The 17,417-nt window shown below is 41.9% G+C and overlaps 2 protein-coding genes across 2 annotated transcripts; one reads left to right on the forward strand and one right to left on the reverse strand.

Annotated features, from left to right (window-relative positions):
- The first annotated feature begins 500 nt into the window (after positions 1-500).
- On the forward strand, positions 501-1,337 carry LOC146959831 (GTPase IMAP family member 9-like). The gene has a single exon (XM_085772856.1). It carries the CDS (start codon positions 501-503, stop codon positions 1,335-1,337), a length of 837 nt encoding a protein of 278 aa, XP_085628982.1.
- A 7,915-nt stretch (positions 1,338-9,252) lies between these two features.
- On the reverse strand, positions 9,253-10,406 carry LOC146959832 (GTPase IMAP family member 9-like). The gene is made up of 2 exons (XM_085772858.1): positions 10,154-10,406; positions 9,253-9,839 (listed from the first exon to the last, which is right to left on the reverse strand). The coding sequence occupies exons 1-2, from the start codon at positions 10,404-10,406 to the stop codon at positions 9,253-9,255; spliced, it is 840 nt and encodes a 279-aa protein (XP_085628984.1).
- Positions 10,407-17,417: the final 7,011 nt, after the last annotated feature.

Below are 17,417 nucleotides of genomic sequence, written 5' to 3' on the forward strand. Positions count from 1 at the left end.
AGTAAACATGTTAAAAGCCTGGTGTCAGAACGTTTTTTCGTCTCAATCGATAGTTTCTACCCCCGCACACACTCTGAGGGGGGTGAACTTTTTTTTAACTCTACCGTTTTACTGTTATTAGGTTAAAATTCTGGCCAATTAGGGCGCAGAAACGTTGAGTGACAGGTCCGAGCAGCTCCGTGGACAGCTGCTTCGAGGCCAGTGGGCGGGTTCTCGGCCGGCCAATCCAACATGGCGCTGTTCAGGCCGCCATATTTGAGTCACAAAAACGACTCCCCAAAACCAATGGGTGACGTCACGGACGCTACGTCCATTCTTTTTACAGTCTATGGGTAAAAATGAGTTCATGTGACTGTGATGAAGTGAGTTTGTTTTCTGGACCCAGTATCTAATGGCTGTTTAGACCTTCAGTTAGACCTTCAGGACTCTAAAGACAGTTGTTGTTTCTCTCTGGTGACACACTGCTGTCATTTCAGTTTACACTCTGTCTGTTAACAACAATGGTCAATAATGAGTTTTACTATTCTCCCACAGAACTCAGGATTGTACTTGTGGGGAAAACTGGAACTGGAAAGAGCGCCTGTGGAAACACCATCTTAGGAAGGAAAGCCTTTGAATCTAAGTTGTCTGCATCCTCAGTGACGCCAGAGTGTCAGAAGGAAACAGGAGATGTTGATGGTCAAACAGTGGCTGTTGTTGATACTCCAGGTCTGTTTGACACCACTAAAGATCACGATGAGGTGAAGAACGAGATCGCTAGATCCGTCTCCTTTGCTGCTCCTGGTCCTCATGTGTTCCTCATCGTGATCCAACCAGGCAGATTCACTGAAGAAGAACGAGAAACAGTGAAGATCCTTCAGAAGCTGTTTGGAAAACAAACAAAAAAGTACAGCATGATCCTGTTCACCCATGGAGACGACCTAGAGGCGGAAGGTACCGATATAGAACAAATGATCTGTAAGAATCAAGATCTCTGTGGCTTCGTCAGCCAGTGTGATGGAGGATTCCACGTGTTCAACAACAGAGACAAGAGGAATCATGACCAAGTCACTGACCTGCGGAAGAAGATCAACAGCCTGGTTCAGAGAAATGGAGGAAGCTGCTACACCAATGAGATGTTCCAAGAAGCTGAGAGAGCCATCAGAGAAGAACAGGAACGTCTGCTGGGAAGAAATCCAGCTATGGGTCGTAAAGAAGCAAGAAGAAGAGCAGAGGGAAGGAATCCATTTCTTGCTGGTGTGGCAGCAGCTGTTGCTGGAGGCGCAGTTGCAGGTCCAATAGGAGCTGCAGTGGGAGCTATAGTGGGAGTTGTGTCAAGTATCTGTTCCATTCAGTGATATTTAATGTTAAATATCCATTACGTTCTGGTCACAACTGGAGAGTTTCATGTTAACAGATTCATCTTTTTGATCACGTGTTCTAGTTTTCATTCATTATGAACATTTTCATTCCTCAGCACTGATCCTTTATTATGTCATTAAAATCCTCTCTAACTGTGTCAGAGCTGTAACAGACTGACTGCAATCAAACATGTGATGTATCTGTGTTCAACATGTTAATAAACACAAATGTTTCAAATCAGCTGTGTCTCCACAACATGATTGTTCCACTTTCTCAACTTCAGAAATTTAGATTTGAGGGGGCAGAACATTGATGTTGCCCCTCTTGCCCCTGCATAGAGCCAACCTCATCTGCACTCATAGATTGAATGCTAAACCACTTCAAAATGGTGGTTTGATGTGTTGCTCGTAAAGGGATAGTTCAACATTTTGGCAAATTGGCCCATTGTAATTGTTAACCTTTAAATTTGTTAATGGTGAGCAGCCCCCCCCCTCCAGACAATTCCTCTCTTTTTTGGTCCTGACATTTTTATGTTATTTTGTTCTCAATGCACTCTACTATATAGTGAATAAAGATTTTCAACTGCAATATTTCATTAATTGAGATCAAAGATGTGTTGTTTAAGTGTTTTAACCCTTTATTTTTTGGAGCAGTGTATTTGAAACACATCCAGAGCCCCGAACGGCAGCACTGCTCCTCTGTCCAGGTTACACCTGAAGCTTCACTGTTCAAAAACAAACTAATGCAGCCCACAGTAGAATACAACAGAATCAACTAGAATAGAAATATAAAACTATCAATGACAGAATGATTGATGTGTAAATAAATAAATCCAGTCCAGGTCACAGGGTGGAGATCAAAGACAAAGTTCATTTCACACTTTGAAAAAATGTTTTATGTTTATTTATTTTATCTGTGGATGAAATTAAAAAGTTCTGAGAGTTTGTGTGGATGCTGACGGACAGCAGCTGTGACATCATCACTGTCCCCCCCCCCCCACACACACACACACACACAGCTGTGGAGGAAACACCAACGTGAACACACTTCTCCTTTCTTCTCCACTTCCTTCTCCTTCTGTGTTGACAGCTTGTCCTTTTCTCCACAATATCTAAAAGAAAAACCGTCTTTGACATGTCTGTTTCTCGGATGCGTACGGCTGGGGACAGCCTTTGTCTTACTGGGGGGAATATGTAACAGTTGTAAATGTTCCTTTAAGAACGTAAGCGTGGCGGCGCCGGGACGTCATTGAGCGTCGCGCCGCGTTGTTTTGTTTTCAGTTGAGAAGAAGGCTACCCGATGAGTGGACGCCATTAGCTTACTGAGCTGGTTTCTCCCTATGGTTTCTCCTTTTTCTTCTTCTTAACTCAGCTAACAGTGAGTAAAGTGAGACCTTCTTTGTCATGTATGATAGTATGAAGTGTTCGGCTCAATAAAAGGGCAAGAGTGAAGTCCCAAGTGAACTATTTTTGTGGACATTTACTGTTTTTCCTGCTCACACGACCGACTCTCACTCACGACCTGTTACAACGTCAGCGAATCAACAAATAGTTCCTTAAACGCCTAAGATGCTGTTGCCTTCGTCCTCGTCGATGCCTGAGAAGCAGGCAGGGCCGGTTCTAGGCAGGCATATATTAGGGGGCAGTCAGAAATGTGAAGGGGGCATCATGTGAACACATCATGCTGAATTGGGTTGTTGGCTGTGTCCAACTAGTGGGGCAGATAACTGCAAAATTACAAAAGAATCGTTCACTTCTGGAAACAAGCACCAAAATTGGCACACATACTCCTTAGGGATTGCTCTTTTGATAAAACCCGTTAGCCACCTAAAAATTAAAGATGGCGGCCATTTTTCAAGATGGCCGCCATTGAATATACAGTAAAATTCCATTTCGGAATACAATCGCAAAGACTTGTCCTATTTTAATGATCTTGGTATCAAATAATACATTTTTCACTATGCAGAATCCAAATTTGGACCCATGGACTTACTCACTGGCTTCCTTGTACCATATATCAGTCCTGGAATCCTAATATTATGCTAAATTAGAGGTTAATTATGTCTGACTCGGCTAAAATGCACGGTAGTGTATATCGTAGTAGTGTTAGAGGTTTAGTATGTGTTGCATATTCCTGTACTAGGCTTCCAAGCTGGATATGACACAATTAGGTGTGTATGTGTGTGTAGGCCCCCACATACTAGACTCCGCGGACTCAATGCAGACCCAAAGCGGATACAGTAATATTGCATTTCGGAATACAATTGCAAAGACTTGTCCTATTTGAATGATCTTGGTGTCAAATAATACATTTTTCACTATGTAGAATCCAAATTTGGACCCATGGACTCACTGGCTTACTTGTACCATTTATCAGTGCTGTCTAATAAGCTTAGCATCTAGTGTAGATTACATGTAGTCATCACCAGCTCCATTTCAAATCATAGTGTCCCTGGTAGATCTCCACAAAATCACAACAACCTGATCAGCATTAGGCCTTCAGCTGCTTATCCTGGCCCATCTGTGTTAAACCCTTGTACATTTCTCCATACTTCTACAAGTGCTGTGACTCAAATGTCACTCATCAATGTCAGATCACTCTCAAACAAAAGTCTCATTCTAAATTACTTTATTTCAACTCACAACCTGGACTCCTTATGTCTTACTGAAACCTGGCAAAGACCTGGTGATATCAGCTCCTTTTCTGCATTGTGTCCTCCAAATTTTACATTTCTTAACTCACCACACACCCCTGGCCAGGGAGGAGGACTTGCTATGGTTTTTAAGTAAAATTTTAACTGTAAACTTTTCTCAACTAATGATTACACAAGCTTTGAATATATGGTGTGTAAGATTGAAAGATCAATTCCAGTACTCTGTGTACTCATATAGCCCCTCTAAATTTAACAAATCATTCATTGAAGAATTTTCCCACTTTTTATCATCAGTGCTCACTGCTCATTAATTCTGACAATGTAATAATTCTAGGTGACTTCAACATCCATGTCTGCTGTCCTTCTAATGCATTTACCTGTGATTTTCTGCATTTAATTGAGTCTTTCAATCTTATCCAGTCTGTCACAGAACCTACTCATGTGCATGGTCATACTCTTGATTTGATTTTAACATCTGGTCTCCCTGACCTGATTGTTCAAGTCAATAGTTATGTTCTGTCTGATCATTGGCCAATAATGTTCTCCACCTCATTTCTATGTGAGGCTCCAAAACCTAGTCAACCATGTTGCAACTCCAGGTCTATTACTCTCACTGCTGGCCAGGTGAGGGTTAGTAATGATTAACATCTCTAGACTCTGGTGATCATTGCATCTTGATTCTATTAAATCTTCAGCAGCTTTCAATACTGTAGACCACCCCATCCTCTAAGACCACCTAGAACATCTTGTTGGTATCCAGGGAATGGCCCTTCAGTGGTTTTCCTCATATCTCCAAGGTCGATCAGCCTCTGTCCAAATGCACAATATGTACTCTTCCTCTGCATCCATCCCTTGTGGGGTTCCACAAGGCTCCATCTTAGGACCTATTTTATTCTTTTTATACATGCTTCCTCTGGGCTCGATAAGAAAATACAATATCTCTTACCACTGTTATGCCGATGATTCACAGTTACATCTCCCGTTGAAAATATCTGACTTGGGTAGTATCAGTGCACTATTACTATGCATAAAGGACATCAAATCTTGGATAGCTCAAAGTTTCCTTCAGCTCAATCAAAATAAAACTGAGCCCCTAGTTTTTGGCCCCACAGAGACTTCCTCCTCCATCATCAGTGCTCTTGGTCCTCTGTCTTCACATTTAAAACCACATGCAAAAAACCTTGGTGTCATCTTTGACTCTGGATTTAAATTCGACAAACACATAAATTCAGTAGTCAGCAGCACAAGCTTCTTCTGTCTAAGATCCATTGCAAAAGTCAAATCATTCCTGTCAGCCAAAGATTTGGAATGGTTCACGCCTTAATTTCCTCCTGACTAGACTACTGTAATTCTCTCTACTCCGGAATCACCCAATCAGCCCTATCCCGTTTACAGTTAATCCAAAATGCAGCAGCAAGACTCATCACTGGTACCAGAAAGATCAACCATATCTCTCCTATATTGGCCACACTTCACTGGTTACCTGTTAAATATAGGATTCATTTGAAGATACTTTTATTTGTTTTTAAAGCATTGCATGGATTAGCACCTGATTATATTTCAGAACTCCTCATCCCCTACTCTACCTCTCGTCTGCTCAGATCCACTGACAAGTCATTGCTGTTCATCCCACCTACAAAACTAAAAACAAGAGGTGACAGAGTCTTTTCAGTTATTGGTCCCAAACTATGGAATAGTCTCCCACAAACAATCAGATCTTCACCCTCCACAGACATCTAAAACTCAGCTAAAAACTTATCTCTTCTCTCTGGCTTTTAATTCAGTCTCATTGGAACCTCCCATACCATCATACCATCATTCCCCCTCACTTGTTGTTTTTAATGTTTCTTTGTGTCTGTCCCGTCTTTGTTTGAATTATTCTTGTATGTAAAGCACTTTGGTCAACACCTGTTGTTTTTAAATGTGCTCTAGAAATAAAATTGACTTGACTTGACTTGACTTGACTAATAGCGACGGGGGATCACTTTTTGTCTAGTCTGTACTCTTCGACCTGTTCGGCTTGGGTAACCCTGCCAGGAGTACAAGACTCCCCCCAACATTTTTTAACATGAAAATTGAGATTCTACATAGTGAAAAATGTATTATTTGACACCAAGATCATTCAAATAGGACAAGTCTTTGCAATTGTATTCCGAAATGCAATATTACTGTATCCGCTTTGGGTCTGCATTGAGTCCGCGGAGTCTAGTATGTGGGGGCCTACACACACATACACACTTAATTGTGTCATATCCAGCTTGGAAGCCTAGTACAGGAATATGCAACACATACTAAACCTCTAACACTACTACGATATACACTACCGTGCATTTTAGCCGAGTCAGACATAATTAACCTCTAATTTAGCATAATATTAGGATTCCAGGACTGATATATGGTACAAGGAAGCCAGTGAGTAAGTCCATGGGTCCAAATTTGGATTCTGCATAGTGAAAAATGTATTATTTGATACTAAGATCATTAAAATAGGCCAAGTCTTTGCGATTGTATTCCGAAATGCAATTTTACTGTATATTCAATGGCGGCCATCTTGAAAAATGGCCGCCATCTTTAATTTTTAGGTGGCTAACGGGTTTTATCAAAAGAGCAATCCCTAAGGAGTATGTGTGCCAATTTTGGTGCTTGTTTCCAGAAGTGAACGATTATTACAGTTATCTGCCCCACTAAACCCCAACCTGGAGAAGTGGATTTCACTTTGTCAGGCCTCTACCTTCAGACCTGTCCAACTCGGGGCTGGGGGGGCCAACCAGGGTCTTAGAGCCCAAATTTGTTACTGTCATAATGCAAAGAGCCACATTATATGGGGGGGGGGGGGGGGGTGCATCTACCTGAAGAGGCAGTGCAAACCCAGAGGGGGTGAAAAAGCTGAGTAGCTAAACCCCTGTAGGGGGTCTGGGGGCATCCCCCTCCCTGAAAATTTTGTGATTTTAAAATGTGAGTGAAGCATTCTGGTGTACTCTGAGAAGAGGGGGGTGGGGGGGGGGGGGGTCTACTATGGTCAAGATTTACAAAACTGAAAGATAGTCTTATGAATACTAAAGAAAAAAGAACAGAACATTTTAGAAAAGAACACTGTCCCTTTTTTGGCGGATTTTTGTGCTACTGCAGATAATTTTGTCAACTTGTAAAATACACATTTTTTGAGTATATTAAAATGTGCTTTCTCAACTTCTAACATTTGGATTTGAGGGGGCAAGACATTTATTTGAGGGGGCGCTGCCCCCTCTTATCCCTGCGTAGAGCCGGCCCTGGAAGCAGGAGTTGGGCGAGCAGCATCCACACAACAGCGGGTACCATTTTTCATCAAGTAACAACAACTGTGAGACAAATGAAGCTTAGCGAAAGTTCAGACAGGAAGACTATCTCTTTAAGCACGCCTCAAAGCCCTTTCCCTGTTTTCCCGCTATCCTCTCGCTCCACCCTTATTCTCATAATTCAACCAATCACAGTCTCAAGGTCAGATAGAAGAAGAAGAGCCATTTAAGACAGTACATTGTGAGTGTCTCTTTCATGAGTAAAAGTAAGATATTTTCAATTAAAATGTCATTTTTCAATGTGGTTCTTTTTTGTGTCATTGGTGTTACTTTGATTTGCGCTATAATTAAATATTATATGGGGGGAAAAAACAGTTTAATGAATATAATTTTTGGATTTTAAGATGCTGACTCCATGCTTGACACCATTTTGTGTAATTAGCCTCTTATAGATATTTGTCATTGGTGTTACTGTGAAAAACTAAATACATATGATAGGTGGAAAAAAAGAAAAATATTCTAGTTGTCCATTATAGTTGGTAACATGGTCAACATGCTAATAAATAGTTCCCACTAAATTAAATGTGTGAAAACTGAATTAAAATGTTTAACTTTTTTGACTCGGACAATCACCATATTTTGATATGATGTAGTGCACTACATCATATACACGATGTAGTGGACTACATCATATACACGATGTAGTGGACTACATCATATACACGATGTAGTGGACTACATCATATACACGATGTAGTGGATAGGGAGTGAGTGAGTGGGATGATTGCGAACACAGCTATAGACTGATGCTTGCTGGCTGCGTGACATTCTTGATTTGCATGTTTTGTATTGAAATAATCCAAAGTAACTAAAGTAATCCGGTACATTACTTTAATTTTGTGACACTTTGTGTAAGTTACTGATTACATTTTTTAACAGGTAACTTGTAATTGTACTGGATTACGTTTTTAAAGTAGCCCTCCCAACCCCGACCACGCTAGGAGCTTCATCATCAGAGCTCTAGAAGAACTTAGACCCAGTCATTTTCAAACTTTTATTCATCTTCAGACGCTGAAACAACTGAAACATTGAAATGACCACATTATACATCTTTCAGGTTATAGACAGAGACCCTCGACATGTCTGTGCAGGTCTATGACCTCATGAATAGGATTAGTGATTGATCACATTTTTAGGAGATTAATCTGATACTTCCCTCTGTGTTCATCTATCAGTGTTGCCTCACTTCTTTTGTCCCTACCTTAAAGGGATAGTTCAACATTTTGGCAAATTGGCCCATTGCCATAATCGCTATAGTCATAGCAGTAGGTTCGTTACCTTTAATTGTTGGTGCAAGCTGTTTTTAGAACGGCGGAGCGCAGCAGCTGGCTGCTCAGAGCTACGCTATGGAGGCTAAGGGAATTTCTTGGTTTCCCTCATCAAACTCATCAAATACACAACCCAACAACTCCAAAACGCTTTCGTGGACAAGTTGTGACCTGCACATTCACCACGCTATGAGATAATAATGGAACGTTACGAAACAGAGCCGTTTCCGAGGTAAATGCAGGGTAAATACAGAGTCTGCTTGCTGAAAAACTGTCCCTGAACGCAACGCGCATCAGCGGTTTTGCATGAATTTACCTCTTAAACGGCTCCGTCTCGTAACGTTCCGTTATTATCTCATAGCGTGGTGGTTGTGCAGGTCACAACTTGTCCACGACAGCCTTTTGGAGTTGTTGGGTTTGTTTATTTGATGAGTTTGATGAGGGAAACCAAGAAATTCCCTTAGCCTCCATAGCGTAGCTCTGAGCAGCCAGCTGCTGCGCTCCGCCGTACTAAAAACAGCTTACACCGACAATTAAAGGTAATGAACCTACTGCTATGACTATAGCGATTATGGCAATGGGCCAATTTGCCAAAATGTTGAACTATGCCTTTAAGAAGTTAGTGAACTGACTCCACTAAGGTTGGCTACCCCTCCTACCATCTCCTGACTCCCTGTGTGGACGGACGTCTGACCTCATAAACCCGACGTCCTCCCTCAGAGACTGAATCTATCTTGTGCAGCAGCTGTTGGACCTGATCTCTGTCCTCCATCCTTCTGTTGTTGAACACCTGGGACCGACCGCTACACTTCTTCAGAAGCTTCTGCAGGTTCTCGTCTTCTCTGATGAACTGGTCCAGGTCGATGCCGTCCTCTTCCAGTCCGTCTCCGTAGGTGAACAGCACCATGGTGTGTTTAGGGGCATCAGGACTCAGCATGTTCTCCAGAGCCTTCAGACTTTCCTGCTCCACTTCAGTGAATCTTCCCAGCTGGATGGTGAGGAGGAAGACGTGAGGACCTGGAGAGCTCAGCTTCAGAGCTTCCTCCAGCTGAGCCTTCACCTGGTTCTGGTCCTTCAGCACAGAGCTGAAGAGACCGGGGGTGTCCACCACAGAGACTCTACGACCACCAACCTCACCTCCTCTCTCCACACAGCTCAGTGTCACAGGTGAAGCACTGAACCTACAGTCGAACTCCTTCCTCCCCAGGATGGTGTTCCTGCTGAGCTCTTCCCCACTCTCTCCTGACCCACCAGCACCACCCTCAGGTCAGAGCTACACCCTGGAAAACACCTGAGCTCCAGGACTCAGTGCTGTCAACACATCAGAGTGACACAAAAATCAGTTTTAATCTGAACTGTTGTGAACCAGAATGTGGATAAACAATGGTCTGATCTTAATGATTTTATTTTGTAAGTGTTAGAAGTCAAAGTTAAAAGGAAACTACAGTGATGAACTGCACGATCACACGGAGATGGAAATAATGATTCCCTCTTTATGAGCTGCAGCTAATCAATCATCAATATTAAGTATCACAGAATGACACAGGCTTGCCTACCCGACTCAGATACAGCTCTTCCTGGACCTCCCACACTTCTGTAGCAGCTTCCTCCATTTCTCTGAACCAGCATGTTGATCTTCTTCAGCAGCTCAGTGACTTGGTTGTGATTCTTCTTGTCTCTGTTGTTGAACACGTGGTATCCTCCATCATACTGAGTGATGAGGTCACTGAGTGGTTGAATCATATTAATCAGTGTCTCTATGGTAACATCTTCTGCTTCTAGGTCGTCTCCATGGGTGAACAGGACCATGCTGTACTTTCTTGCTTCTTCTCCAAAACATCTCCTGAAGTATCTTCACTGTTTTTTTTTCTTCTTCAGTGAATCTGCCTGGTTGCATCACGATGAGGAACACATGAGGACCAGGAGCAGCAAAGGAGACGGATCTAGCGATCTCGTTCTTCACCTCATCGTGATCTTTACTGGTGTCAAACAGACCTGGAGTATCAACAACAGTCACTGTTTGACCATCAACAGCTCCTGTTTCCTTCTGACACAACAATGTTGATTCAAAGACTCGTCTTCCGAAGATGGTGTTTCCTGCTGCGCTCTTTCCAGCTCCAGTTTTCCCAACGAGTACAATCCTGAGTTCTGTGGGAGAAAAATAAAACTCATTACTGACCATTGTTGTTAACAGACAGTGGAATCTGTGTAAACACATCTATAATAGATCTGTAAATGTCTGTCAGCGGTTCCAAGTCAGGCAGATCCGCAAATGCTCGCGGCGATTGGTAAAAAAGATTTGTGCATAACCTCTCTTTTGTCCTGAGCTAATTAAGCAATATCACACGAGAGGTCGTGCTGTTGTACTGTATATCAGCACGGGTGTGATTCTGTCGTAGGCACGCAACTGGAAGGGAGACGAGGCTGTTGCCAGGCAACACATGAACATTTCCTACTAGCTATCTTACTAGTGGCCCCTTTTCCACCGAGCTGGTTCCAGTGTTGGATCGGAGCCAGTGTCGGATTAGCAGCGGAGCAACAGGACCGGCGTGAAGACATACAGAGACGTTATCGATACCGTATTACATTTGTTTATCTGTAATCAATATAAACACAGTTGAAGCTAAGTAGCTGAGCTACGTGGCTATCGCCGTCAAAACGTAGTTGCCGCCGCAACGATTTACGGATTAGACGGACCAGGTCAGGTCCAGGTTTTAATGTTCAGGTCCGTTTCTAACTGTAGCAGCAGCAGAGAGATGGGGCAGCTCCTGTATGGGGAGCCTGGCTCTGACTTAGCTCCTGTCCAGATGAACAGCGGAGTGATATGTCTGTAAAAAGTCCCAGTGCTGTTATCCACCACTTTATTTTCCCATGATCCATTGCGTCACACCACAACGGAAGTGGGTTTTAGTAGCATTCTAGCGAGCGTCTAACTGGTAGCGTTAGCCACCGGTGTAGGTACCAAATGTGGGGGCTCCGGGCTGCCAAAACCGTTTTGACTAAATCTGATGTTTGTGAAGTCTATAAAATGAATTATTGAACAAACATTAGGCTACTATTTCTGTGTGCACGTTTTTGTAATTAGTCATGGTTATCGTAGTTGTTAGCTTTGCTGCTGCTGACAGCTAACAGCGGCAGCTAAGCTAACATCAGGGCGTCAGCTGTCAAAACCCTCCCGTTGTGGGACACGACATGAAACTACTCCAGTTAGCTCAGTCATGTTGGAACTCAGATATCCACTGGAAAAAAAAATTTTTTTCCTGGGCCGTTTATTGAATTATAATTATTTATTGAATTATAGGCCAGCTAATCTAAAATGTTTGTTCAACAATTAGTTTTATAGACTTCATAAACATCAGAGTAGTGGCAACGGTGATATAGCCTAGTGACGTGAAAATGTGAAATAAAGCTAAAACCTCGTCTGTATTGTTCTCATTAAAATTACGTGATGATTATAAACTAGAAAAACATTTCCAAGAATGGAAATGGTGTGAATGCTGAAAGCAATGCTGAATGAGCTGAAGAAATTGTTGAAACAATGCTGAATGAGCTGAAGAAAGAAAGAAAGAAAGAAAGAAGGAAAGAAAGAAAATGGGAAGGGTAGATGGAGAAAGAAAGAAAGAACAAAAGGACAGAAAGAAAGAAGACACAGAGAGGTAGATAGAGAAAGAAAAAGGTAAGAAAAACAGAATAATAGAACATAAAGAGAATAGAGAATGAATGAAAGAGACAGAGGGGTAGTAAGAAAGAAGGAAAGAAATTGGGGTGGATAAATGAAAGAGAGAGATATACAGAGAGCAGTAGAAAGAAAGAAAGAAATGGGGTAGAAACATAGAAAGAGAAAAGGAGTAGAAAGAAAAACAGAAAGAAACAAAGAAGTAAAAAGAAATGGGGTGAAAGAAAGAAAGAAAGAAAGAAGAAAAAGAGAGAGGGGGATGATAGATAGAAAGAGGTAGATGGATGGATGGATAGGGAGGGAAAGATAGAAAGAAGTTATGTAAAATACAAATGAAGGAGTAAAAGAAAGAAAGAAAAAGAGAGAAAAAAAGAGACAAAGGGTTTATAGATAGATAGATAGATAGATAGATAGATAGATAGATAGATAGATAGATAGATAGATAGATAGATAGATAGATAGATAGATAGATAGATAGATAGATAGATAGATAGATAGATAGGACACATGTTAAAAGCTGCGTCCTATGTCCCAGGGCTCCACCTGTAATTGTACTACTATTAATAGAGTTGGAAAGACTAAACGTCTGAACTTAAATTCATGAGAATGTGTGTGTGTGTGTGTGTGTGTGTGTGTGTGTGTGTGTGTGTGTCTGACGGTCTCTCTGTCTGCGTGTACATGTGCAGAAAGCCACAGAACTCCTCTCTCCCTAATGATCTGATTGATTGGCAGCCTGCCCTCAGAAGTTACCATGGCGACTACCATGCTTACATTTTACTGTGTGGAACAGTGTTGTGTTTGTGTGTTTGTTTGTTTGTGTATGTGTGCATGTGTGACTGTGTGTGAGTGTCTGTGTGTGTCTGTCTGTGTGAGTGTGATGCCTGTGTTTGTGCGTGGACATCCTCTGTCAGTCTGGTTTATCATGTGTGTGTGTGGGGCTGTGTTTAAAAACATCTTAACGAGCGGCCAGGCTGCACCTGACCTGTTCTATAAATAGACTTTGATAACGAGCTGGCCGCTACAGCTGGACCAACTGCACACAGAGCAGAGCAGAGAGATTTGAGCTCGGAGCAGCTTCCGAAAACAGCCCATAAAAAGAGAACCGTACCTCTTATCAGAATGTGGCCATGACTACTGGGGAAGGAGACCTTCCTGAGCACATTGATGTGCATTAAATGTTTGTAGGGCAAAAACTTTTCTCAGGGTCGCAAGGTAGAAAAGGGGGGCATTTCTGCTTTTCTAAAAAAATCAGCTCCTACTTTTATATTGAAGTGGATGAGCCACTGGAGCGGGTCTAGCTGGACAATTAGGCTCATAGAGACAATTCTGTAAGTCTGTCTGCTGTTTTGAACACATCAAATGAGACACGACAAGTGTGGCTACAAACCGGTGAGGAAATCATGTGTCTAGAGTTTAATTTGTGGCCGTGCTGGCAATTTATCCAGAAAAAATCCTGAATGTTTTTTCGATCCCTCTCACTCTAGCGATGATGTCACTCACTCTAAGCCCTGCTCGTTAGACGCAACACACACCCATTATAAAGCTGGATTTTGTCAAAAAACTTAATGATTTTAAAGCGGCCAAATATCAGAAACTGTTGAAGATATCAATAAGCTGAGTCATAGAGGAATACTTAAAAAGTTTGTCTACAGCTCAGAATTTGAATGAAGTCTCTAGCTGAAAGTATGTGGACACTTTAAAGGCTGAAAGAAGTAAGAAGATTTGAAGAGTTTCAAGACTGTTCCAATGCATTCTCTATGGGGAAAAAAAAAATCAGAAATAGTTGAATATTGCAAAAAGTATGAATAGTTGAAAAGAGAAAAGACATAGCACACCTGTCCCGAAAAGGCTGAACATTTTGATATTTGAATTGTTGAAATAGCACAAAGTATGAAGGACTAGTTAAATGCCGAAGAAAGGCAGAAAATGGCCGAACCGAATAACAATAGTGTGAATGCTTCCAGCATTCACACTAATAAAGTCATCACGGCCAATGTTTATCAACCAGTCTATGCTATCAACAATACAGTAACGTTGGAATGGAGTGTCATGGCGACACCCAGCGTCATTCTCCAGAAAGTGGTGGATACTGTATATCAGCACTCATAAAATGTCTCTTGTCCAATCAAATTACTCGGTCGGAACTAACTATTGTATAATAAAGTAACAACAATAGCTCCATAGAGGAGCCCATGCTGCTCATTCTAACATCACATCTAACATAGTAGCAACTCTAAAGTGCTCACACACTCATCATCTGCTTAATGAGTGGCTCAACTTTAGAATTCTCCTAAAGTCACTGTAAATGAAACAAATCCCAATCCTACAAGTAACTTTGAATAGTAAAAAACCTTACCAGCCATGTTTGTCTTTTCCAGGTGGAGGATGTGTTGAGTCTCTGCTGCTGAAGAGCAGTGAATACATTCAGTTCACTTTGCTCTCTGTTTTATAATGCTGCCCCCCCCCTCCAACACACACACCCCACCACTCTCAGAAACATGTCAGGTTGTCACTGATAAAGAATATAGTCAGAGGACGGAGACGCTGCCCTGTGATTAAAGACAGCGTCAGCTTTGATGGAATCAACAGTGTCTCTGTCCACTATTGACTGTGTCCTCAAACACATCAGACTCAGGTTAGACAACAAGTTACAGAGCCCTTTGAACGCAACTCTGCAAGAGTCAAAGGTCAAGTCAAAGCCTTGGAGAAGTCTTCATCCCTCTGACCTTTTCCACCTTTTGTCACATTACACCAGCAAACTTAAAAGTATTTTATTTGGATTTCATGTGATTGACCAACACAAAGTAGCACATAATTGTGAAGTGGAAGGAAAATGATACATGAGATTACAAGATACAAGATCCTTTTTTTTTTTTTGTTTTACAAATCAAAGAAAGTGATGTGGATGAGGTATTGTGGCCAGATCCACATACAGGAAGAAGGATCCTTAGCCATCCTCCATCTAAACAACAATATTCCCTGTTTCCCAGGAATCATTTTTGTTGTGTTAACAGTAAAACAAATGTACGGTGATTGTTTTGTACCATATTGTTAACTGATACTGTATCAGTGTTGTTTTTGGCAGGCATTTTAGATTTAGTCTTAGTCTTAGTCTTTTTGATACTTATTAGTTTTAGTCAATTTTAGTCATTTCTATATGTGATAGTTTTAGTCGACGAAAACTCAACAAGGTTTTCGTCTAGTTTTAGTCAGTTTTAATTTAAAAAAAAGAAAGTCTTTTAACAAATTAATTCAATAAAGGAATGGTTTTACACATAATGTTTCCACCCAATGGTTTATGGTCTAAGGATTATGCATTAGCCCACACACAGATAAAGTGGTAACAGTAGCCTGGTGCATTCAGTTTTTTTTTCTGCTGGATTATATTTAAAATACGTCCATGTATCTTCTGGTGGAGTGACGGCAGCTGTGTTGAGCAGAATGCGCTGCATGCCAGGTGGTGGTGTGACCACACAAGGATGGGATGCAGCAGCGTTGCAGATACTTGTTGATTTTTAATTGACAGGTTATACCACAATAAGCAGAAATGTCGTGCATTTTGAACATGTGACCATCCCCCCGTCAGCGCCGCGGAGCCGCTGCACCGTGCCGACCGCGGTCACCGGAGCAGCTGATCACTGCCTGCTGCTCTCTGCCGCTCTGATCACCAGCACCAGGCGGCGGCGCACCGTGGGCCCGCGGCTCGTCTCAGCAGCGTCGTTCTACTTTTAACGGAGTCGTTGCTAAATCATGTGAAGCTTGAGTAATGACGATCCATTATGGGATTTAGAGGCGATCGCAGCCCGACCACTAACATTTACGTCCGTTCTCGTCTCCTCAACGAAAACTCACACACGTCTCGTCATGTTTTCCTCATCAGAGAGCCATGTTTATCTCGTCACCGTCTCGTTGTCGTCATGAAAAAAGGTGCTTGTTCTCTTTAATTGAAAAAAAAAAAAAAAAAAAGCTAGTTGTTTACTAGGGCTGTTCTCGACTAAGGATTTTCATAGTCGAATCTGATTCGTCAGATTTTGCCGTAGTCGACTGATCGTCGAACCTTTTTTTAGGTAGCAGATAGATAGATAGCAGGTAGATAGCAGCAAATTTGCGACTTTTTCCCGTTTCAAACAAAAGAGCTAAAACACCCAAAAAATATGGTAGGTGTAAAACAAATACCTTTATTTATTTCCCACACTTTGGATGACTTTTAGTAGCCATTGTGAGCCAGGGTATGCGTTTATGTTACGTTGCCCTGGACAACGCTCCTTTTGCTCGGACTGTGAGTCATCCCTCATCCCTCAACGTGGTGAAGGATAGCGGTGGTCGTGGACAGAGAAACCAGGTAAAACATGTAGTATCAAAACAAACGGAGGTCAGAAGGACTCGACAATCCGTACATCACGTTAATCAATCCTGTAACACACAGTGTGACCGCGGCACCGGCAGAGAGACAGACAGGCTGCAGAGGGACGAGATTACAGCTGTGACTCCCGACACTTATGGTGCGTTCATGACAACTCGGAAGTCGGGAAAAAAACAAGTTCCTCTTCTGAAAAACTCTGACATGTCAAACTTTAGGATGTGTTAGGGACTAATTCATCTGTCTAACCATCAGAACTATTGACACTTGAAACGGTAAACACAGCTGATCCATCGAAAAAAAATCACCGCTGGAGTTAATTTATTTTCCGTGATTGAAAGCAGGTTCTTGAATGTAACTCGGTCAAAGTCAGATGTATCCTCACAATGTTTTGCTGTTCTGTCAGGTCATGCATGATAAATGTTGACAAAGTTAGACTGTCAGACTTCCTTGATTTTAAACTTTGGCGGCTCTGCCCCTCGTCTTTTTGCCACTCAGTGAGCGTTCTGCAGTGACTTCTGAGTACCGTGACTTTGACGGTCATACTGCTCACCTCCGCTCATTTGAGAAAAAAATAAAAGCCTCCGCTCATTTGATTGTGCAACTGCAGTGGGTGATTTATTAATACGTAGTAAGAAGCTAAGACTACCGTTTAAACGCACACATAATTTTGAACTCTTTATTAACAGAAAGTAGGCAGATTTTGTATCAAAATAGTCTTTTTATAACGAAAAAAGACATTCTATGTAACAATTTATGCTCAGCAGCCGTGGGCACCCCCATA

Source organism: Trachurus japonicus, unplaced genomic scaffold (genome assembly GCF_045865225.1).
Source record: "Trachurus japonicus isolate A0001 unplaced genomic scaffold, Traja_1.0 AP031020.1".
NCBI lineage: Eukaryota > Metazoa > Chordata > Actinopteri > Carangiformes > Carangidae > Trachurus > Trachurus japonicus.